Consider the following 23,072-nt stretch of genomic DNA (forward strand, 5'->3'; position numbering starts at 1 on the left):
TCCAGCTGGTTAGAATCATCCTGTTCTGTCCTCTAACAATACCCTTCACCTCTCCTTTGGCGTTCTCACACACACGTTATTAAATGTTGTTTATGCCAGTATTTGTTTACTACCTGTCTCTGCCATTGGAATCTCTAGAGGGTAAAAATTGTCTCTTCAGCCACCATTTGATTTATTGCACCTGGAACGGTGCCTAAATAGGTGCTGGATGCAGTCACTGGGTGAATGAATGAAGAATGATTAAATGAAAAGCATACTAGGAAATACAAGTGCAAATCCAGCTTCTTAAAAGAGGGACTAGAGACTCCTGTGGCTGGTAACAGACACAGAAAGGAACTGCCTCCATCAGGTTGGCGCTGGCCAGGTCTTTCCCAGAAAAGGGGAAGGCGCCCTTGGATGGCAGAGACTCAGGGGTGGGAGCTTCCTGGAAAGAACAGAGCTGAGTGGGAGCCACGGCAGGGCGCGCCCTAGAGGACCGTGCGGGGAAGTGTTGGGAGCAACTCCTGAGTTTGCCACTCCCCTAGGGATCCCTTTTGAGGGTGACTGCCCACTACGAGAGCGAGGGGACTGTATCCACACTTCTCTCATGGGGTAATTGTTCTTCAAGACTACACCTTAGCTGTGTGGCAACTGGAGGCATAGTGGGGGGTGGGTAGCCATGCTGCTGCCTCCTCTTCTGTCAAAATCCTGACCTGGGTGGTTTATCAGCCACCTCAGGCTTTGTCCTTCCTCCCTGATACCAAATTCTTCTTTCTGCCTACTTGGTTCCTGAAGGAGGACTCCCATCTCCCAAATCACCATACCCACCCCAGAAGGTGCCAGGCCACCACCCCCCACCCCCTTCTGGGTAGCGGGGTCCTTATTTCCCTGCTCAGCTCCAGGTTTAATGTTTGCCACTAAGAAGCCCACCACTCCCACTTCACAGACATTTCCTCGGCTCCCGGCAGGACCGTGAAGTCCTGGAAAAGCCTTCTCTAACATCACTCAGGAGACCAATAAAGACATTCTAAAGGAATGAATTCAGCCATTTATTCAATTTTCCCACGTGCAAGACATTTTTTTGGTGGAGTGTCATGGAGGCCCTGAAGGGAGGGAGGGGTGGGGCAGGGACATGCATACGGCCTAGAAGTAGGTTTAATTTAAAGTCTAGGCTTTATTTTAGAGTTGGGTACAGAGGAGCTATTGAAGATTTCAGAGAGGAAATAACTAGCTGTAAGTTGTGCAGAATCTTGGGAGTGAGACCGAAGAAGGGGAGTCGGGCTGGCAGTAATGCAGAAGTGACTGATGCGGGGCGCTGGTGGCAGTGAAGATTTAATGTTGAGTAGATGTAGGTTCTGGCCCAGGGAAGGTAGTGGCACCTGTCAGCTGAGACTATGTTGGAGGAAGGGAGGAGGGAGCTCACACCGTGGGTATGGAGGGAGAGGAGGAAAAGACCAGTACATGAGGGAGGGGTGCTCAGTTGTTGCTTTATTCCTGGGGCAGGTGACTGAGGAGAAAGACCATGATCATTCCCTATCCATCCCTGACATCTTGTTCGGGGAGGAGCCTCCACCATCCTACATAGTTTTTAGTTTTGAGTCCAGGCTGAACCAGAGAAAAACAAGTCTAAAAAAAAGAGGAGCCAAAAACTGAAGCGAAGTCCATGGTGGGTAAGTAGCTACAAGGCTTCCTTCAAGTAACTCAGGCCTGGCAGCTTATACTGGCCTTGCGGAAGGTTCCCGCTCACAAAGGCTAACTCCGGAAGCAAGCCCCAGCACGCCTAGGCTCAGCATCTGTGGGGCTGAGTCACCAGTGCAACCCACCGCCCCCACTCTAACCCCACGTGGTGGCTTTTTCCGAGTGCGTCAGCTCAAGCCCAGAACAGGAGCGCAGACCCCAGCTGGTCTAGGTGAGGTGTCTTGCCCCAGGCAAGGCTAAGCAGGAAACTGCTGGCCCAGGGCTGCCCCCTGGCGCCGACTCACTCCTCCCAAGGGCTCATGTCGGTGTCGATGGCCACGCAGTTGTAAGCCGCATAGCGGAGCTTCTCTTCGCACACTTTGGCACTGCAGCGGGGTGGGGGCGGAGGCAGGGAGTCGGTCAGTGTAAGGTATAGAGGCCCCCCATCACCACCAGGGGCGACGGGGCTCCAATTAGTACAGTTCAGCACTTCATCCACCCTAGCATGTCACCCTTCTCCCGCTCCCCACTCTGGGCTGGAACCTAGGAAACCCACCTGGCGTAATGCGGTAGGAAGAGGGTGCTGGAGCAGGTGGAAGACTCGGGCAGCGCGTCTGTGGTCTCACCGCTGGAGGTGTGAAGTGGCCACAGATCAGAAAGAATTATAGGGGCACAGGCAGGGGTCTGACATGTTTTTGTGGGGGGGGGCTGGGCAGAAGGCTGGCCACAGCCCCTTTGGACCTTGCCCGCTTCGAACCTGTCCTCCGCACTCACCCCAGCTTGTCCGGGTAGATGTAGATCCGCGCGGGCAGCCGGCTGCGGCCTGTGACAAAGCGCAGGAAGCGACTCCGGTCCTCTGCATGGAAAGGAAATCAGTGTCTGCACTTCCAGCCTGACTCCGCGGCCCACAAGTGGAGTCAGCCCCAGGTGTCACTCTGCCCTCCCCCACTAACCATTGGTGAAGTTGTTCAGTGCCTCCCAGAAATACTGCACCCGGGTGTCAGATGGCTCGAAGTCCTCAAACCGGGCTGGTGGTGACAAAGCCAGAATTCATTCTCGTGTCCGGACAGACACAGCGCTCAAGCTCTACCCAGGTGCTGCCCTGCCCTGCCCTGCCCCACACTCACTGAGCTTGCGCAGAGCGTCTACAGTGACCTCTGGGTCCCCGCACACCTTCTTCTCTAACTCTTGCCAGGTCAGCAAGTCCAGCACGGCCTGCGGCACCACCTTCAGCAGACCTGTCTGCATGGCTGCCACCTGGGGGGGAGGGAAAAGGCCTGGCTGGGGAAGAGGGCGAAACTCCTAGCTCAGCGTGTGGTGGGGCCACTTGGCCTCCACTCAAGGAGATAATGCGGGACACGGTCTTTGCTCAGCACTGGGGGTATCTTTGTACTCCACTGATTAGCAGGATGTGGGGCAGAGGGATGGTGGGGGCCAGAATTCTTGGGATTGGGTGCTGGTGGCCTGTCAGGCTGGGCTTTGGCTACTAGAAGTTGTCCAAAGTTCTTTGTTCTTCTGGCCCCTGGGCAGTACCTGCTCCTTGCTCTCTTCTAGCCGAGCCTTCTGCACCAGCTGGATGAAACGGGAACGATCCTCATATTCCACCACAATGCCTGCACCCCCGGGGATCAGCTCTACCACCTGCTGGTCACTGAGCACTGTGGTGAATGTTAGCTCCTTCCCAAATTTGAACTCAAATGTCTCCTTGTCCATTCCTTCCATCACTTCCAGAAGCTTCACCTAGGGGTTAGAGAGAGGCAGGAAGGTCAGTTTTTCATTGTGGAAACAGTCCTTGTTCTTCCTCAAGATACTCACAGGGAAGCAGGACAGACAGCCAGGCAAGGACGTCCCCATGCAGGGCCATGAGGGAAGTGAGGGGATCAGTGCAAGGGCTTTGAAAGCATCAAGGCCGCATATAATCAATCGGGCTTGGAGGCCAGGGAAGGCATGCTGGAGGGAATGGCGTCTATGCTGAGACCCAAAGGGTGGCTGGGACTTGGTTGGGCTGTAAGGAATTCAGGAGACAGGATTTTGGGAAAAGGTGGAAAGAACAAACAGCCTAAGGAATGTGTTTGGCTGGAACCTGAACGTCAACCACATAGATGTGGGTCGTGTAGGGCTTTCTGGATTCTGCTTTTTGTCTTGAGCCCAAGGCAGAGCTACTGAAGGATTAATGAGGAGTGTGAACTGAATTACTCAGGCAGCTGGAGATCAGCTGGTAGGGATTGATAGGGAGCCTGGCTTTGCAGTTGGTGGTTGGGTCACGAAGGAAAGTGGCCTGAACCAGGGGAGAGTACTGAGATGGGAAAGACAGATTCCAGAAGGAGATGTGACAGAGTGAGGGGGGCGAGGAAGAAGGAGGAGTGACGAATGAGCCTGAGGGTGTCTTGGCAGGGGAAAGGGTGGGGGGCAGTGCCATTCTGAGACAGGGAGCTCTAAAGAGCAGTAGCCTGGGGACACCGAGTGTGTGCTGAACTTGAGGTGCCATCACAGGGCAGACGTCCAGCAAGCAGGTGCACATATGGCTCCAGGCTTGGAAGAGAGGCTGGGGCTGGAGGTGAGGCTTAGGAGTCACCAGAACATGGACAGTAGTTGAAACCATGGGAGCAGATGTGGCTGAAGAGCGAGCATGTACGAGGAGAGAAGAGGTTCAGGATAGCCCTGGGGCACAGCCACCTTCGGTGGCTGGGCAGAGGAAACACCACCTCCAAGCCCTACTCACCAGCACGGAGTCCACGGCTGGGAAGTCCTTGCTCCAGCTCACCTCCTCACCAGACAGCTGCTTCCACACGAAACCAGGCAGAGCCAGGACCTGTGGGACAAGTATTCACTAATGTCTTCTTGTCCTGAGCTGCCCAGGTTTGGCTGGTCTGATGGAGTGTGGACTAGGCTACTCACCAGGAACTCCTTACCCCGAAGGGCAGCCCCCATCAGCTGTCCAATCCACTCGTACTTGGCAAAGTCTCGGCAGGAGGGGTTGGGCACATACATGTCCCGGGCCTCACCTGTGCCGTTGCCCTGCCCCCGAGACAGAGCTGTCAGCATGGCATGGGATGGACCTACTTTGTTCCCCGAACACCCTCCACGGGGGGGCCCTGAGTGATCCCTCTGAACGCATAACGGCTCCCCTTCCCTGTGTGCCCAGAGGCTGCCCAGGGCAACTCAGATCCTCCTCTGCCCCCTCTAGCTCAGCCTGGTACCTGCGAGGCTTGAAGAGACAAAATGGCAGAAACAACTTGGGAGGCAGGAGTGGAAGACTACCTGGTTGGCCGTGCGCACGAAGAAGGGCAGAGGCACAGGGGTGTCTGCCGAGCTAGGACACAGCTCTTCTGACATGTCTGCCAGGCTATCCCGGAAACCACCCCCTGAAATGACAGAGAGAAGCGCTCAGCCGGGGCAATCAAGAGCTCCAGTCCACATGATGGGGGTAATAAAGCAGCTTGGTTAGCTGGTGACCCGAGAAGTCTCTACCACTCTAACTAGGGCAGGAGGCTTATTACCCTCCTTCAGGGGCTCACCTTGGTCAATAATGCCTTCTGCAATGAATTTACACTCCCACCACTGGTCATAGCGCATGGGCCACCTGTAAATAGGGGTGGGCCTCTGTCATCATGCTGGGCCAGGGCTCGGGACGATTCCCCAGCCCAAACACCAGCCAGGAGTGGGGCTACCGAGGGATGATGATGAGGGGTGCCACGGGCAGTGTGTGGGTGTACATGTCTGCTCTGAGGAAGTCCCTTACCCTGAGGCCATACCTGTAGTCCAGGGGCTTTTCATATTTGTCGGAAGGCTTGAGGCCTTCATAAACCTGGGGCAGGGGAAAGAGGAGGGAGTTGCAGCAAAGTCTGTGTCAAGACCTGGCTCCACTCTGGCCCAAAGACCTTGCTTGGGCCCCTTTTGGCCCAGCCTCCTAAGCCCCTTACTGACCCTCCCTCAGTACGACCCCAGGGAGTCCAGACCTGGGTGAAGACAGCGTTCTTGCAGGAAGGGTCCTTTAAGGGGCAGGCACGGTGTTCCATGGCGAGGCGCCGGTTGATGTACAGGCGTGGCATAAAACTGGGCTTGCTGCTCTCTGAATCACGCAGGCACTGGGCCACTAGGCCTGGCCGCTGGTGTGACAGCAGCAGGAACTGCTTCACTTGCTGGTGAAAGAAGGTGCCAGAGCAGGACTGGTAGACAGTCAGCCTCTGTTCAGACCCAGGAAGCTTCCTCTATGCCTGGACCCAATTCCACCATCCCAGTCCAAGCTCAGTCCATCCCTGTCCTTGCTTCCAGACCCTCCCTTAGTCCAGTCACCAGGGGGAGCTCTCTAAAACAAAAATATCCACCTTTGTCATTACCTTATTTAAAACCCTTCCAGTGCATCCGCTGACCTGGGATAAAGTCCCTGCTTCACAGCCCACCCCACAGTGCCCTCTGCTACTAGGGCCCGCTTCCTGCCCACCCCTCCCAGCCTCATCCCCATTCTATAAGCACGACATCTAGATGCCGCTAGTACGCCTCTCTCACGTCATCTGGAGTTGCTGTGACTCCCAGTATGCACCTTTTATGCAACTTGTCCTGTCCATGATGTCACCTTTCCTCCCCCAGCCCTCACACACTATCTGAGGGTTAGCACCCCAAAGGCTAGATTCTGACCCTTTGCGTCCAGCTTTCTTCTGATGTACCCAGAGCCCAGCAAAAGTCCAGGCCTAGAGTAGGTTTTAAGAACTCTCTGCCGAACAGTGAACGATAGCATGAGCAGAAAGGGGGAGCCCACGGCCGAGACCAGCACTGGCTGGACAAGACTCACCTTAATCTCACTGAAAGTGCCCAGCGTGTGGTCCCAGGCAGGTACCAGGTGGTGTAGGACGCTGTCTAGGATCTTTATGAATCTGGGGTGGGTGGGTAAAAGCAACTGCAGCCAAAGTGTTTGATATGGATGTAATACCCCCTCAGTCCCCAACACACAGGTACAGGGGCAACCAGGGCCCAGGGGCTACTCTGACACTTGAAGTTGAACAGCTTATAGCTTAAGACCTTGGGGGTCTCCTCCACATATACATATAAAGCTCAGGACAGGGGAAAGGGAAAACTGGCAAGTCCAGGACCACAGCTACCTCTGCAGGAGAACAGCTCTGCGGTATAGTACTTCCGGGTCAGTGCCTTCCAGGCGTGGATATCGCACCAGGCTGGTGGGCTGGAACAGGTCTGCATTCAACCCCAGCTCCCGCTGTCTTGATGACTTGATCTTGACCCCTCGAAGACGCACATCAATCCCATCATCTGGGGGAAAAAGTCGGAGTGAGGTCACCTCTTGTGCCTGTTGCCTCCTTGGCCCTCAGACCTGAGAATGTCTCCTTAATGCTCAGTCTTTGGTTCCTAGACCCTTGGGACCTTTGAGATCCCCTTCTGCTCACCTATTTCTGATTATTAGATTCTTTGTTGGTTCTTCCATCCACCACTGTAACTGTTTTAATGTCTGAGAGTCCCAAAACAGTTCCTCTTCCAGGTGAGCCTAAAAATCTCTATGGCTTTAAGGCAGGTCTATACCTGGTAGCTTCCTCCTGGCCCAGGTCCCAAAGGTTCAAACCCTGGAGTTAGTTCAGCTGTCACCTTCATCTCAACTCCAAGCCCATGCCCTTTTCTCTGCACTCACTGCCAGCTAGCCCCCCTCTGGATAATGGGGCTGCCTGTTCCTCCTTATAGCCCTAAGCCTCACCTCGGCATTCAACGATGCGGATCTCAATGATTGGGAGGTGGACGGTCATGTCCTCTAAGACACAGACATCCCCGATCAGGGTCCTGAGGAGACAGATGTGAGGCACTTTGGATATCTCTTACCTTCAGGAATTGCTGGGGTCTCACCCAGCCTTCCAAGCCAGGCCAGGCCCCATTGCTAGGATCATGCCCCACCTCCCACCCAGGCCAGCTTGCTCACTCGTCAATGCTCACGTCACTCAGCTTCTTCAGGTTGTCCCCTTCGCCCCCATAGACCACCACCCGCTTAGGCATAAAGTTGTCATCTGTGGTATCAACTGTGATTAGCAGCTTCCTAGGGGACCAGAGTAAGCACATGGGTCTCCGTACGCTCACGCACATGTGGCTCACCCACCTGTCCTATCGGAGCCCACTCACTTGACAATGGTGCCCTTTTTCATGGTAAGCCGCACCCAGTGCTGGCACTGGGACCCATCACTCTCCCAGTACGTGTCTGCATTGCTGTCTGTCAGGCAGGACACATTGAACTCCTCCTGGGGAGGGGTAGAGAGGTGGAATCAGTGTTCATCCCCCCACCCCCGTTCCCTGCGCTGGAAGTGTGCTTTGGGTCAGAGAGCATGAGAGAGAAGAGTGGGTCTGTGTTAGGTAGGTGGAATTATCTAAGGGTTCCTATAGGATTTCCAAGATAGGGGGGCTGGACTGAGTCTGTCCTATGGGGATTCAGGTTTAGCCCCTGTCTAGAGGTGCGGGTTCTGGATCTAGCAAGATGTGACTACCTCTTGCTTGGGGTGGGAGGAGTCCCAGCACCCACCGTGTAGGAGGAAACGTCTATGCTCTCCACATACTGCTTCACGCTACCCAGGTTCTCATCCTCCTTGCCCAGGTGGTCGTACAAGAAATGGATCAGGTCCTCGTCGCACTCGTAGGTCCACGTCGGGGGCACATAGCTAAGCAACCCCAAGTCCCTAATTAGGTCGGTCCCAGACCTGGAGCTCCTTCCTCCCCATCCCACCCAATCTCACTCACAGTAGCCTTTGTACAGCTTCCGTGTATGCCTCGGCTGCCTGAGGCCTCGATCCCAGGCGATGTGAGTATGTAAGGTCTACCACCTGTTCCCACCTGTGGGCAGAGAGTGTGGGGGCGGGGTGTAACGGGGGAGACATCAGCAGGCAGCAGGACAATCGCCCAAGGCTTGGAACTTTATCCAGAGCTTGTCTGCTACACCAGCAGAAGCCCCGCCCCAGCTCCTTCAGGCCCCGCCCCTTCCTGCTCTGAACCCGGCCTTCCTTCGGTACCCCACCTAATGGGCGGCGCCAGACTACTTTCCAACTCCTAGGGGCCCCCGCCGACTGATAGTGAGCCCCGCCCCTCCAAGTGCTAGACCTGAGCAGCGGGCGGTAGTCCACTCCAAAGAGCTGTTGCTGTCGCTGGAGGTGGTCGGGAGTGTCAATGGGTACGAGGCGGGCCCCGCCTTCTGCCGGGCGGCACACCAGCAGCCAGCCTTCCTCCAGCCCGCAGTCGCCCAGGTGCTCCGCCAGTTGCTCCTGCAGGGATACGTCAGATGGGGGCAGGTGTCGGGAAACTGCCCATTTCCAGGGGCCTGCCCTGCCCAGCCCACGGCAAAGGGCACCGAATGCAATGGCACCTCAATATAGGGAGGGGAGGGAAACAGCCTGGGGCTTCCCAGGCCCCGAGGGTCTTTTGCTGGGCCCGGGCAAGCCGGGGCGCACCTTGGTCAGCTTCACCCAGAGCCCGTGGCCGTTGCACAGCTCCTCGCCCGTGGTGCGCACGCAGGAGCCGCGCCGGAGCTCGATGCTGTTGCGGGCAGCGCGTAGGGGTCCGGAGCCGGTACCGGGGGCCGGGCTCGCAGCTCCCACGCGCAGCCCCAGGCCCTCCGCCTCCCACACCGGCAGCAACACACGCGACGGTCCCGCCGGGTCCTTGTAAAGCTTGTAGAGCACCTCGCGCGGCACGAAAGCTAGCGCCGCCGGGAGCGGCCGTCCGGCGCGGAGGCTCCGCGCTGCCTCCGCCAGGAAGCGCACTCGACCCAACAGCTGCCGCGGGGTCTCTAGTGCCGCGCCGGGACCCGGGCCTGCCATGACGACGTGGCAGAGGGTAGCCCGGGGGCGATCCGGCTCTCGCAGCAGCGGCCGGGAAGGTGGACAGAGCTACTCTGTGAGCTTCCCACCGAGCTCTGCCCCTCCTCCTGCCAGCCTTCGCCGTAAGTTCTGGACTAAGCGCACCTGCCGCTGTATTGCCCTCTGTACACGGGTCTTCAAGCATCTTAGCTACCTCGGTGCCTCCCACTCAGCCGAACAGACCCAGGTTCAGTAGTTTCTACCTGATCAATCTCTCCTTTGCTATCCCTATTTCTACTACCATTTTGCCTCCACGACTACCACCCTTATTCAAGCCACCATCCTATCCAGATAGGCTGGATTGTTGCAACCCCATTTTTCCGGTCCTCTGGCCTCTTGTTTTACCTTCTTACCAACAAGTCGTACTACTATACAACCAGAAGAATCTTTAAAAATTTTCTGGACATCCTCTGGGCTCCCTATCCTAGAGACAGTGTTACTAGAATATTTGCGAGAATAACCTCCTCCCCAGCCCTTGACACTGACAGGAGCCTTGAGTCACTCAGGCTTGATCCTGGTTGTTAATACAAATCCCAGGATACTAGTGATCATTATCCAGTGTCTCCCGTAATTCTTAACCAACAGAGAGGAGAAGCCTAGATGGGAAGGGAGGAGGCAAAAAAGATGGACAGGAGCTGTTGGTGAAGTACAATCAGAAGAAAAGGAAACTGTCCCCTTCTCCCATGTAAAAAAAGATTTTATTTAAGTATAATTCACATACCATTCAATTCACCCATTTAAACTGTACAATTCAATGGCTTCTGATATCTTACATTAATTAAATAATTTTTAAAAAAGAGTTTTTTTCATGAGGGAAAGGGAGGGAGAAAGAGAAAGAGGGAGAGAAATATCAATGTGTGGTTGCCTCTGGTGCGCCCCCTACTGGGGACCTGGCCTGCAACCCAGGCATGTGCCCTATACTGGGAATCGAACCAGTAACCCTTTGATTCACCTGCAGGCACTGAATCCACTGAGCCACACCAGCCAGGGCTAATTAAATATTTTTTTTAAAATTAATTGATTTTAGAGCAAGGGAGGAAGGGGGGAGAGAGAGAAACATTGATTTGTTATTCAACTTACTTATGCACTCATTGGTTGCTTCTTATATGTGCCCTGACTAGGGATTGAACCCACAACCTTGGCATATTGAGATGAGATGCTCTAATTGAGCTACCAGGCTAGGGCCCATATTACATTAATTTTAAAAATTGTGATAGAATGTATATAACAAAATTTGCCATTTTAATACATTTTAAGTGCACAATGATATATTTTCAAAACTTTTTCATCACCCCAAACAGAAACTCTGTACCCTTTAAGCAAGTAACTCCTCACTGCCTCCTCCCTGGCCCTTGGTAAACAAACTGTAATCTACTTTCTGCCTTATGAATTTGCCTACTCTAGATTTTTCATGTGAGTGGGGCCTTACAACATTTGTCCTTTTGTGTCTTATTCACTAAGCATAATGTTACAAAAGTGTTGCAGCATATATCAGAACTTAAATTCCGGATGGCTGAATAATATTCTATCGTATGCATATACAACATTTTGTTTATCTAGTCAGCTGTTGATGGACACCTGGGTGGAAACTCTGTTTTGATATAGTTTTCAGATAATTGAAGTTATCAATAAGTTAATAATAAATGATCCCATGTAATTCTGACAGTTTTCCATTTTTTTCTCACTAGAAAATTGGGAACACAGTGCTTCTCCTTCCTTCTCTTCAAGCTGTTTGTGTGCTATGACGCTGCTGCGGGATAAAGCGAACCAATGCACCTCACAAGGGGCCTGCACGGCCTTAAATCTGTAGACATCCCCAGCCTCTTTAATTCCACCAGATTGACCTCCCGGGTTTCATAATAATAGCCATTTGCTCTTTTGCCTCTCTGCTTTACAGATGCTGTTCCTTTTGCTCGGAATACCCCCACTGCTTTCCCCCAGTGAAGTGAGGAGCCCTTGCTAGTTGCTGCTAGCTTTTTCCTCTGAAAACATTACTGTGATTGCTGATTTCTCTTTTCCCCCATCAATCTGTAGCTCCTTAAAGGAAGAGGCTATCTTGTTCACCACTGTTACTTTTGTAACTAGTATAGGCTCTTAGTAGTTAATAGAAATATGTAATGATTTCTGTTTCCTGTATAGTTTGGTTCCATAACCCACTGTTTGTCTAGCTAGGCCAGGCATCATCAGATCGTTAGAAACATGGACAGTGGGAGTGAAAGTGAGACTTAGGCTGAGACTTCGGGATTCCTAGTCCATCAGAAAAGGGCAAATTCCCCAAGTCGCGGTAAAGAGTAATTTAGAGGGAAGTTCTTTTTTTTTCTTTCTTTCTTTCTTTCTTTTTTTTTTTTTTTTAGCTGCGTCGCTACACTCAACTTTACGGTTGAGTGAGGCAGGGAGTCCCCCCGGCATCAGCCGGGGCTGCCGGGTAGCAAGAGCTATAGTTTGATCATGTGACTTTCAATATGGCTACCGCCTTGTCTCAGTCCAGGAAGGGGCGGAGCTTGGGGAGGGGCCGGCTCAGACTCAGGTTAAAGTGGGACTGGCTGGAAGTTACAGACGTCTTACCATGGAGGCGAACGGGTTCGGGTGAGTTCTCTGCGCCACGCGCGGCCCGGCCAGCGAGGCCCCTGACTTGGGTGTTCCACCTGAGGGATCTGTCCCTCTGCCCTCTTCCCTGGACAGTCCCCAACCTGAATCAGAGTCCGGAATCCCGAAAATCCTCCAATCATGGATTCTTGAGACCATCCCAGGGTCCGCCTACCCGGACTGCGACCCCCAGACCTTCATTTAGGGGATGCTCCTAGGACTTTCTGATCCGCAGTTAGGACCCCAATTTCCGGACCATCAACTCTGAGTCCTCCTTGGACTTTAGTCCAGACCTGAAACCTGCGCACTTATACTCACCTGTTCTTGTGATTTTCTGATCCAGAGACCCTCCAACTATCCTTTTGGGCTTCTCCCCGCCCCCCTCCGCCAGTCTTTCCAGTGGCTTTGAGCTTTGGGAAGCTGGGACAGTGGTAGGGTAGAGGCCCCAGCGCGGGCCCTTGTAGTCTTGTTCACCACCTGATAGGCAGAGAGGTGGCGGAATGGGCTGGGAGCCACAGCTTGGGAGCTGTTCTGGTGAAGGCAGATAACGGTGCTGGACTGAATCTGCCTTAGGAACCTGGGCCTTCCCCAACTTTCAGCCTAGCTTACTGACACCTGCCTCCCACCTCCAACCCCCATCTCCAGACCCCAGGGCTTCCCAGAGCTGAAGAATGACACATTCCTGCGAGCAGCTTGGGGAGAAGACACAGACTACACTCCGGTTTGGTGCATGCGGCAGGCAGGCCGCTACCTACCAGGTCAGGGTCAGGGCCTGGGAATCTAGATAAAACTGTGGAGGGCAAAATGTTTCGGGGGCACAGGGGAGAGCTGTAGAGGTTCTTTAAGACTGAGCCCTGCCTTTTCTCCCCTGTCTACAGAGTTTAGGGAAGCTCGGGCTGCCCAGGACTTTTTCAGTACCTGTCGATCCCCAGAGGCCTGTTGTGAACTGACTCTGCAGGTGAGGGGCCACGAAAGAGGGGAGGGATTTATGCCCTCAGCTCACCATCTAGTAACCTGTCTTCTATTCCCTACAGCCACTGCGTCGCTTCCCTCTGGATGCTGCCATCATCTTCTCCGACATCCTTGTTGTACCCCAGGTACCCTCTCAAACCTGACTCTGGAATGGATGAAAAGGGAATAGACAGTGAAGCTCAAGATGGACAGTGGGAAAAACTTAGGCTGGAAGAGATGGTTTGGCTGAGGTTTACTCTCCTTTTCCTCTTTCCTGGTATGGGCTGAACAGAGCCTTTCTCCTGGAGTTACAGGTTGGGAACACAGATGTTTTCTTCCCCTTCAGGCACTGGGCATGGAAGTGACCATGGTGCCTGGCAAAGGCCCCAGCTTCCCAGAGCCATTAAGAGAGGAGCGGGATTTAGAGCGCCTCCGGGATCCAGCAACAGTGGCCTCTGAGCTGGCCTATGTATTCCAGGCCATCACCCTCACTCGACAACGGCTGGCTGGACGTGTGCCACTGATTGGCTTTGCTGGTGCCCCGGTAATGTGGAACAGGGCAGGTACTTGGGCATGGGGAACTCACTCTGGCAGGTCTGGTGCAGACAAGGGAAGGAAGTGTCAGACTTCTACACCTGTGACATTCTCTTTGTACCCTTTTGCAGTGGACTCTGATGACATACATGATTGAGGGAGGCAGCTCAAGCACCATGTCTCAGGCCAAGCGCTGGCTTTACCAGAGACCAAAGGCCAGTCACCAGCTGCTTCGCATCCTTACTGATGCTCTGGTACCATATCTGGTGGGACAAGTGGTTGCTGGTGCCCAGGTAAGTCCTGAGGGAGAGACAGATAGGCTGGGGTTTAGCATATAAGGACCAGAATCAACGTAGGTCCCTACACCTGAGAAGTTAGGTGTCTTAATGCCAGGCATGGAAGAAGTTTGGCTTGCAGTGATCTGGCCAGAGCAGCTAAGTCCCCCCCTGACACCGGCAGGGGCGCTAATGTTTCGTGGGTTTAGAGACGAAAGCTAGCACTGGGACCTGGGAGAAAAGACAAAACTTTCTGACTGGAACTGGGTGATAGGCATAGGCAGTATCAAGGGTTGATGTCACTTGGAGAAAAATGGAGGCACATTCTGTGTGCGGGCCTGAGATATTTCCTTTTTGTGTTAAATGTTTCTCTTCACCATCACCTCACTGTAGGCATTGCAGCTCTTTGAGTCCCACGCAGGGCATCTTGGCCCCCAGCTCTTCAATAAGTTTGCGCTGCCCTACATCCGTGAAGTGGCCAAGCGAGTAAAGGCCAGGCTGCAGGAGGCAGGCCTGGCACCGGTGCCCATGGTAAGAATGGGGGTAGGATGAGTGAAGAAGGTGTGACTGGAACTTTCAGGGTAAGTCCTGCATGGAAGGAAGTGACCACTGAAGGGCAGCAAAGGTACAGCTAAGACAGTAGGTTAGTAGGCAGAGCAAAGGCCCTTTGTAGCCTCAGGAATCTGCCCTTTCTTTCCCCCAGATTGTCTTTGCTAAGGATGGACATTATGCTCTGGAGGAGCTGGCTCAGGCTGGCTACGAGGTGGTTGGGCTTGACTGGACCGTGACCCCAGAGAAAGCCCGGTGAGTAATGGAGGGGGAGGCGGGGGGTGGGGGGTAGTGCAGCTGCCATACGTGCTGTCACTAGAACGCAGCATCGACTCTGCTTCCAGGGAGCGTGTGGGGAAGAGCGTGACGTTGCAGGGCAACCTGGACCCGTGCGCCCTGTATGCATCTGAGGTACCAACCAGGGCCCCTGCGCGTGTCTGTGAGTTTGTCCCTGTGTACTGCATGGTGGTAGGTATGGTTGTATTATTGTGTGTTTCTATGCCTGCCTCTCCCCTCTACCCCATACACACCATGTGAACTTTAGGAAGACAGGCATTTCTTTTTGTTGTTGTTGTGTTTTCATAGTACCTGGCCCATCCTAGGCATCCAGTAAATTTTTTGAATGAATGACTGAATGAATAACACCAAGTAGAATCATGCCTACCTATACGTGTGTCACTGTTGTGTAAAAGGAGGACAGAGGTTTGCTGGCCCTCCCTGTAGCCAGTGTCCTCTTGGTCCCCAGGAGGAGATTGGGCGGCTGGTGCAGCAGATGCTTGATGACTTTGGGCCACAGCGCTACATTGCCAACCTGGGCCATGGACTTTACCCTGACATGGACCCAGAACGTGTGGGGGCCTTTGTAGATGCCGTGCACAAATACTCACGTGGACTTCGACAGAAGTGACCATACATTCTTTTCCCCTCAAGTTCCACCAACACAGAATACTGTTTCCAGGAGAATAAAAGTCCTAGAGTTGGAGTCTAGCATGTGGTTTTGTTTATCTGTGCCCTTATCTTCAGTTCCTTCTTAGCCTCTGCTCCTTCCCTGGGGCTTCTTTCTGCACCCTTTCCCAAAGCCATGGAACTCAGGTATCAGAACATGTACCGTAGGACTTAACGTCAGGGCCCTCATCACCATTTTGTCCTCAGAGCTCCAAGCCCCAGAGCGACATGGGCTTGGGTAGAGTTTCCTAACAGCTGGAGCTGTGGCATTTGCCAAGAAATTGGGTCCCCACAGTTGATAAGGACAAACTGACAGGGCTTGTGTCTGAGGAGGGAGGGCTGTAGATCAGAGAGGGGCACAGGAATGGCCAGAGTATTTTAGAGAGGCCTTCAAGGAAGATGGAGTCTAGGCAAGCAGGGAGAAGCTGAGAAGCCTTTAGCTTTGATACCAAAAGATACCAAAGAGGGGAGGACATAAAGGCAGCGCTAGGTTGCTTAGGGGTAGAGCCTTACACCTGTGTCACTGAGGTGAGAAGGCCTCCGACGTGGTTCTGCATACCCTCTAGTTTTCTCAGGATGTTGGTGTTTCTGGCCATTATGATGGTGCCTACTTCCTGGGACAAGGCTCCGAGCCGCCTGTGAGCTCCGGAGAGGGGTCTGGTGTGGCGGGAAAATCTTCATTTGTCATTGCACGGCTTACACCACTAGAAACCCACTGCAGTGTAGGCCCCAACAGCTCCCTGTCCCAGCCAGGGTGATGCAGAAGAGAGAGAAGGGCCCCATTCATTGAGAGGACACAATTTCTGATTTCACAGAAATGATCTTTTCTGTGATCCATGATTTATTTATAGAAAAGCACTCTGAGTTCACATACTTGCTAAAAAATGGCAATCATGATACAGAAATGGGAGTGGCTTTTTTTTTTTTTTAAACCAACCTACTGGGCTGAGAGGTTGTAGGGGCCCATGACTGAACAATAAGACTTCATTAGCCACAAACAGCAAACTCAACTTCCTGGTTAGTATGGAGGGAAAAAAAGGTGACACAATCAGTTTGTCAAAGAGGAAAATAAAGCAGACAGGTCCTTAGTTCACACTCTAGCTATACCACCCTTTCCCTATCACACCCCACCCCCTACTCAGGAACTAAAACCTAGAACAGTAAACACCAAGACACTGGCATCCAAATGACTTTTGAATGCCCTTGCTACCTCCTATAGGAATTCCAGGCTGAGCACAGGGCAGGAAGGTAACAGGAACATCATACACTGGAGGTCAGCCAGGGCTAAGACAGAGGTTGCCCACTAGGGCTAGAAACTAGTCAGAAAGGAAAAGGCCAAATGCATCCCAGCCCCAGCCTCCGAATCAGTAATCAATGGGACTGTGACAAAGCTTGAGGTAGCAAGGCAGGGGAAGAAAGCAAGTACAGGGTGAGAAGGGAACTGTGAAGCTGAAGAAGCCATTCTTAAGGTAGAGGGAGACGTGCTTAGAAGCTTGTTTGGTGACAGAGAATAAAGGAGGCACAGAGATGGGGAACATACTTAGCTGGTGAGAGAGACTAAGAAGAATTGGGAAGGGATCTGGCAAAAAGAGAAGAGCCACATTTATGCAGATCCTCAGGCATGAATTCACAGATATACCTACATGTTGAAATATACAGTTACACATGTAAAAACAGAACAACAGAGAGCAGGCATACGCACAGACAGACATGTTTATACACATGCACTCGTGTGCCCACATACACACTAAACATGCAACAAACATGAGCACGCACACAGAAGTATTCTTACATATTCACAAACGTGTATACCCTCACACAGAAACCCAGAGTCCAGCACACAGACATGTATTCACACAGATACACATATGTGCACATACAGGCACACACAGATATATCTAAGCATACAGACTTATGTACTTAGCCATACAGATATATACACATACGCAATTAGAGATGAAACCAGACACTCTTTAACACAAAGGTGACCACAGCAGATGAATACTATGAGCTCAGTGGCCTCCCAGACCCTCACCTTCTCCCTGCACTCGTTTCTCAGGAGCTCAGCAGGCTCCTAGAGGCTGTGTGAAGCAGGAGCAAGAGCTTCAGTGTCCTCATGGCTTCGTGCAGCGCAAGTCTGAGTCCAGTCCTGGCCCTGCCCCTCACCCACCGCGGAGCTATAGATGCCCCGTCTGTAGGCTGGGGTTTCTGCATAGACTAGACTTGGGATTTATTCTAACTGCCCATTTTGCTTCCTTCCACCCTCACTCTTCCACTGCCAACAGCATATACTCTGCAAAGAAAACCTGAGAAATGGTTGTGAGTCTCCTCAGAAAACAGGCCTATCTTCCTACCCACAGCTGTTTCAAGTACCCATCAAATTAGAACCAGAGTTATAAATAGTTATAACTTTACAATGTAATTGGCAACACTTATACTATAATATTTACAGTACCATAAATGCTTCTGTTTCTCTGGTTAAGCAATCCCTGAGACGGAACAGTGTTCTGTGTTTGCCAACGGAGAGAGGGCCAATACCCAGGACACACGCAGGATATAGGAGTGTGAGGTGGCATGTTGTAAGGTTTCTGATTGATCTGCAGGACCCAGCTCCTCCAGGAACAGTGGGCTATGTGAGAATCTTGCCAAGGCAGGCATATTGGCTGGAGTTGGACTCTCCCCATGCTTAGCCCTGTGGCCTTTGGTTCAGCCACAGGTGCTTAGAGTCCTCTCAGGGTGGACAAATGTCTCAGTGTCCTTGGCCTGACCTGATGGTACCTGGGAGCCCAGGCTGCCCCAGCAGTGAGCTGTCTGCTTTCTCAGCCAAAGCGTTCTCTCACCAGCAGCATCAGCTTCTTCTTGCCTTTGTAGATTTGTTTGAGGTTGTCGATGAATTGGGCAAACTGCAGGTGGCCATCTTGCGGCAGCAGGAAGGTCTCCCGGGCCTTGCTCAGAAATTCAATAAACTCTCCGTAGTGGCGAGGGCTGATGTGTGTCAGGCGTGAGTGTGTAGTGTTGATGTAGGCATTGATGGTAGCATCTAGCAGCTGGCGCAGTGGAGCTTTGTCAGTGGACATAAGCTTTCCAGAGCTGCGGCGCCCAGGGATGCCAGCCAGGCCAGGTGCGGTCACTGTGCAGCGCCGCAGGATGTCCGAAAGCACTGTGGCACAGTGCACACTCTTCACTACCAGCGGAATGAGGGCCGCCAGCTCATTCTTGCCCAGAGAGTGGCTAAGGGCGCATGCCCAGAGCACATCATTGATGGCTGGATGGGTGTCCTGGTTGTAGGCCAGGTTGAGATGGCTCATGGCCAGTGAGGCCAGCTTGAAGGCACGTAGCGGGTAGCCACGGAGCTCCATGTAGCGGGCGATGGTGAACAGCTGCGAGTGAGTCATGCCACCGGCGGCAGCATCAATGGCGATCTGGTAGGCTGCCTCAAAGGCAATGTGGTCTTTTTCACAGAGTGTAAGGGCTGACAGGGCACAGCTCTGCGGATCCTTCATAGCACACTGCAGGGCCAGCGTGCGAGCGCAGCTGGCTAGCTCCTCCCGCTGTGGATAGTCAAGACTGAGGCGCAGGATAGTGGTGTGGGACACGGCTGTGGCAGCCACAATGCTAGTAGCCTCGGTGGGGGTGAAGAGTGTGTACCAGCTCTGCAAGATGCTCACCAGGGCCCGCACACCTGTCAGGGAGAGCCTGAGCTCAGCCGTGGCCATCCGGGTCCCGATCCAGGTCTGCCCAGATTACCCACTGGGGTCAGAACTTGGCCTGCAGAGACGAGTTCTCCTTTCTCCTCAGCAGCCTTGAGATGATCTGAGGCAAACCAGGGCATGGGGAGCATCCCGGATGGCCAGACCCTGTTTGGGGTCTCTTCCCATCCCTTCCTTCCCCAGGTAAGAGGACTGAAGGTCTCTGCAGGGGCTCTTAGCCCCTCACAAGGATGGAACAGCAGAGCCTGTGGTTTGCTTGCCCAAGGCAGGGGTTGCAGATCTGCCTGGGGGTTCTAGCTGAAGGGGGGCCTCTCAGGGTAGAGTCTGGTGCTGGGGCTTTGGACTCTAGATAGGGTCCTGAGCCTCCAAGTTGTCTGGGGTTTCTCAGAAGTACGGATGGGGACAGGGACCAAACCACCAGATCAACTACCTCCCAGGGGTGCACTTGAGTACTGATGGCTGAAATTCATTCTCTCAGACGTCTCTGATCAGAGGGTCAAAGTGCTGTTGACATCAGAGTACAGTCCAAGCAGAGATGGCAGAGCTTGGGCTGGCTGCACAGAGGCCCTCTTCTACCAGTAGCCCCGTCCTTTCTCAGGCCACCAGTAATAGGAACATGAGAGCTCTAATGATCTGCTGTCCTGTCACAAGAGTAGGGCCCAGGAATCCTTTACCCTGGGGGTAGAGGGAGGTGGGAGACTCACCCACTTCTGTAGCACACGTCACCAACCACCGCACCATCTCCCGGCGCCTCCAATTAAGGGTTGATAAGGTCATCCTCATCACCTGTGCAAAAGAAGGCATTACCAGTGAGTTAAGCATAACTGTTATAAAGCCCCTCTCCCTACTTCCCTTTGCCATTTCTTTATGAAACAAGTATTTACTGGTGCTTTACATGGCCACTTCTCCTGATAAGTACAGATAGGTTTGTTAAATTTCAGCCCCACACTTCCTACAAATCAGATAGAAGGCTTCACTGATGACCTCTAACAAATACAGTCCTTACTTACCACACCATGCTTGACTTCAAGGAATGGGAGTGGGGTGGGGAGATTATGGGGTCCCCATGGAGCCTAAAGCTATGTTGCTTCTGGACTTAACTTCAAAATGGAGCCCAATTTATAGAGTTCTTACCTTGTACCTAGGCTAGAAGTTGTGTTGTGGGGACACACAAAGAACCAGACCTGGCCCATGCCCAGCTCCCCTGGGATCGTGTCTTCTATTAATTATCACTAGGCCAGAAGCCTAAAGGTGGGATGGCCCACTCCTCCATACCTGCAACCCCAGCTCCAGGGCCACGTTGAGCAGGGTGCTGTCAGCACTACTGTCCGTGGGAGTGGCAATCTTGAAAGCATCTTGGGCCAGTTTGAAGATGAGGGAGGAAGAATGGATGTGCTTCTGTATTGCTTCCAGGATTGTTCGGAGCCTCAGAGTATCCCCTATAGGTACGAGAGAAGGGGCAGGGACAGGGTCTTCTTTAAAGCTTCCCTGAATGGTCCACTGATCACAACAGGTAGTGGTTGAAATGGCTGTTATCAATTCACTGAATGCTTCTGAATGCTACCATCCCTTCTGGATGATCAAGCACTATCTCCACTGAACCAACAGGAGGCTGCTTCCTGCCCCATCACCCACCTGAATTCAATTCTCTTCACCTCTTCATCTGCTTCCACCCCTCACTCTCTTTAGGTCTCAGAAATAATTTTTTAAATTTTTTTTAATATAGTTATTGATTATGCTATTACAGTTGTCCCATTTCCCCCCCTACTCCACTCCATCCTGCCCATCCCCTCCCTCCCACATTCCCCCCCTATAGTTCATGTCCATGGGTCATACTTGTAAGTTCTTTGGCTTCTACATTTCCTACACTATTTTTACCCTCCCCCTGTCTATTTTCCACCTATCATTTATGCTACTTATTCTCTGTACCTTTCCCCGCCTCTCCCCCTCCCACTCCCCTGTTGATAACCCTCCATGTGATCTCCATTTCTGTGGTTCTGTTCCTGTTCTAGTTGTTTGCCTAGTTTGCTCTTGTTTTTGTTTTAGGTGTGGTTGTTAATAACTGTGAGTTTGCTGTCATTTTTACTGTTCCAATTTTTGATCTTCTTTTTCTAAGGTAACTCCCTTTAACATTTCATATAATAAGGGCTTGGTGATGATGAATTTCTTTAACTTGACCTTATCTGAGAAGCACTTTATCTTCCCTTCCATTCTAAATGATAGCTTTGCTGGATACAGTAATCTTGGATGTAGGTCCTTGCGTTTAATCTTGGGTAATGTAATTATGATGTGCCTTGGTGTGTTCCTCCTTGGGTCCAGCTTCTTTGGGACTCTCTGAGCTTCCTGGACTTCCTGGAAGTCTATTTCCTTTGCCAGATTAGGGAAGTTCTCCTTCATTATTTGTTCCAATAAGTTTTCAATTTTTTGTTCTTCCTCTGGCACCCCTATAATTCGGATGTTGGAACGTTTCAAGATGTCCTGGAGGTTCCTAAGCCTCTCCTCATTTTTCCGAATTCTTGTTTCTTCATTCTTTTCTGGTTGGATGTTTCTTTCTTCCTTCTGGTCCACACCATTGATTTGAGTCCCAGTTTCCTTCGCATCACTATTGGTTCCCTGTACATTTTCCTTTGTTTCTCTTAGCATAGGCTTCATTTTTTCATCTGTTTTTCGAACAGATTCAACCAATTCTGTGAGCGTCTTGATAACCAGTGTTTTGAACTGTGCATCTGATAGGTTGGCTATCTCTTCCTCGCTTAGTTGTATTTTTTCTGGAGCTTTGAAGTGTTCTGTCATTTGGGCCTTTTTTTTTTTTTTTTGTCTTGGCGTGTCTGTTACTTTAAGGGGTGGAGCCTTAGGTGTTCACCAGGGCGGGGCAATGCTGGTCGCTGCGCTGTGACGCTGTACGTGGGGGAGGGGCCGAGAGGTAGCAAGGTTGCTCGCTTCACTCTCCACTGGATTTCAATCTTTCACTCCGCTACCCACAATCAAACTGGGCCCCTCTGGTGCTGGTTCCTAAGTGGGTGGGCCTGTGCACACTCTAGGCCCCTGTGGGTCTCTCCAACAACCTCTCCCGTGAGGCTGGGAGTCTCTCCTGCTGCCGCCCCAACCCCCACGGGCGTTTTCAATCAGAGATTTGAGGCTTTATTTCCCCGAGCTGGAGCCCTGGGTTGCGCGGTGCGGTCTGCTTTGCTCCCTGCCGTTCGTCTGGTTTATATGTGCGCGAATGTGGGGCCGCGGGGTGCTACCCGCGCTCTGCCTGCCCCACTCTCCGCCACTCTGAGTCCGGCCCTCTCGGTTTATCTGTGCGCGAATTTGCGGCCGCAGGGTCCGCTAGTGCTCAGACTGCCTACGCTGTTGGTCCCACACTCCGCCAGTCTCCGTCCCTGCCACAGCCACGCAAGTCCTCTCCACCCAGGTGCCCATCTCCGCCCCTCCTACCAGTCTGGATGAAATGTTTATTTTTTATTTCCTTGGTGTCGGACCCCCTTGCCGTTCAATTCTCTGTTAGTTCTGGTTGTGCAAGGAGGTGCAGTGTGTCTACCTATGCTGCCATCTTGGTTCTCCCCAGAAATAATTTTCATGAACACCTGAATTTTGAGAGCTACTTATACAGAAGACAGGAAGCCATATTATTGCCAAAAAAGTATGCCAGTCTCATTGTTTGCCTCCTTGGAGCAACAAGAACATGGGTCACTACTTCCTACTCAGTAGGTAAGAATTCTAAACAAAGTACTAGGGCACAGCGTTAAGGAATACACCACAGGAAAGTCATCTATACCATTAGAAGTGAAGGCCACTGATGAAGGCAGTATGGTATATGAAAGATTGGTATATCTTATAGAGGAGTAAATGTTAAATAAATATAGAACAAAAAGTAGGTCTTATGTTTTACAGAGTTATAGTGGTAAGAAATAGGCTTTGGAATAAAATACATTGGAAATTGAACCTAGTTTCAGCCATTTACCATTTACTTCATTTATAAAATAGAAACGGTATCTTTAGGGTTGTTGTGGGAATTATATATAATT

At 52.1% G+C, this 23,072-nt stretch overlaps 3 protein-coding genes across 3 annotated transcripts in view; 1 reads left to right on the forward strand and 2 right to left on the reverse strand.

Moving 5' to 3' along the window:
- Nucleotides 1-1,133: 1,133 nt before the first annotated feature.
- HECTD3 (HECT domain E3 ubiquitin protein ligase 3) lies at nt 1,134-9,557 on the reverse strand. The gene is made up of 21 exons (XM_045204317.2): nt 9,087-9,557; nt 8,740-8,900; nt 8,383-8,475; nt 8,168-8,303; nt 7,774-7,889; nt 7,577-7,690; nt 7,358-7,440; nt 6,756-6,921; nt 6,449-6,530; nt 5,616-5,798; nt 5,412-5,464; nt 5,175-5,239; nt 4,918-5,021; nt 4,555-4,674; nt 4,379-4,468; nt 3,190-3,396; nt 2,784-2,913; nt 2,610-2,684; nt 2,431-2,512; nt 2,213-2,284; nt 1,134-2,042 (listed from the first exon to the last, which is right to left on the reverse strand). Exons 1-21 carry the CDS (start codon nt 9,453-9,455, stop codon nt 1,958-1,960), a joined length of 2,586 nt encoding a protein of 861 aa, XP_045060252.1. The 5' UTR covers nt 9,456-9,557; the 3' UTR covers nt 1,134-1,957.
- Nucleotides 9,558-11,981: 2,424 nt separating this feature from the next.
- On the forward strand, nt 11,982-15,376 carry UROD (uroporphyrinogen decarboxylase). Its single transcript, XM_024571054.4, has 10 exons — nt 11,982-12,080; nt 12,726-12,838; nt 12,959-13,038; nt 13,115-13,177; nt 13,378-13,575; nt 13,697-13,858; nt 14,234-14,371; nt 14,544-14,644; nt 14,734-14,800; nt 15,135-15,376. The coding sequence occupies exons 1-10, from the start codon at nt 12,061-12,063 to the stop codon at nt 15,294-15,296; spliced, it is 1,104 nt and encodes a 367-aa protein (XP_024426822.2). The 5' UTR covers nt 11,982-12,060; the 3' UTR covers nt 15,297-15,376.
- A 764-nt stretch (nt 15,377-16,140) lies between these two features.
- ZSWIM5 (zinc finger SWIM-type containing 5) overlaps nt 16,141-23,072 on the reverse strand; it is a 117,132-nt gene continuing 110,200 nt past the window's right edge. Inside the window, exons 12-14 of the mRNA XM_053921170.1 lie at nt 20,320-20,483; nt 19,749-19,830; nt 16,141-19,016 (exon numbers count right to left, since the gene is read on the reverse strand). Of these exons, the coding sequence (XP_053777145.1) occupies nt 18,154-19,016; nt 19,749-19,830; nt 20,320-20,483 (1,109 nt within the window). The 3' untranslated portion in view covers nt 16,141-18,153. The remainder of the gene's footprint in view (nt 19,017-19,748; nt 19,831-20,319; nt 20,484-23,072) is intronic.

Source organism: Desmodus rotundus, chromosome 3 (genome assembly GCF_022682495.2).
Source record: "Desmodus rotundus isolate HL8 chromosome 3, HLdesRot8A.1, whole genome shotgun sequence".
Taxonomy (NCBI): Eukaryota; Metazoa; Chordata; class Mammalia; order Chiroptera; family Phyllostomidae; genus Desmodus; species Desmodus rotundus.

Bases quoted from the DNA above. Each gene is read 5' to 3' on its own strand.
- HECTD3 (XM_045204317.2), bottom strand. From the start codon at position 9,455: ATGGCAGGCCCGGGTCCCGGCGCGGCACTAGAGACCCCGCGGCAGCTG. The intron at 5,799-6,448 runs GTGAGTCTTGTC...TTCTTTCACCAG, and splicing joins GCACTTTCAGTGAGATTAAG to CAAGTGAAGCAGTTCCTGCT. The intron at 4,469-4,554 runs GTGAGTAGCCTA...CTTGTCCCACAG, and splicing joins TTCGGGGTAAGGAGTTCCTG to GTCCTGGCTCTGCCTGGTTT.
- UROD (XM_024571054.4), top strand. From the start codon at position 12,061: ATGGAGGCGAACGGGTTCGG. The intron at 12,081-12,725 runs GTGAGTTCTCTG...CCCCATCTCCAG, and splicing joins ATGGAGGCGAACGGGTTCGG to ACCCCAGGGCTTCCCAGAGC. The intron at 13,576-13,696 runs GTAATGTGGAAC...ACCCTTTTGCAG, and splicing joins TTGGCTTTGCTGGTGCCCCG to TGGACTCTGATGACATACAT.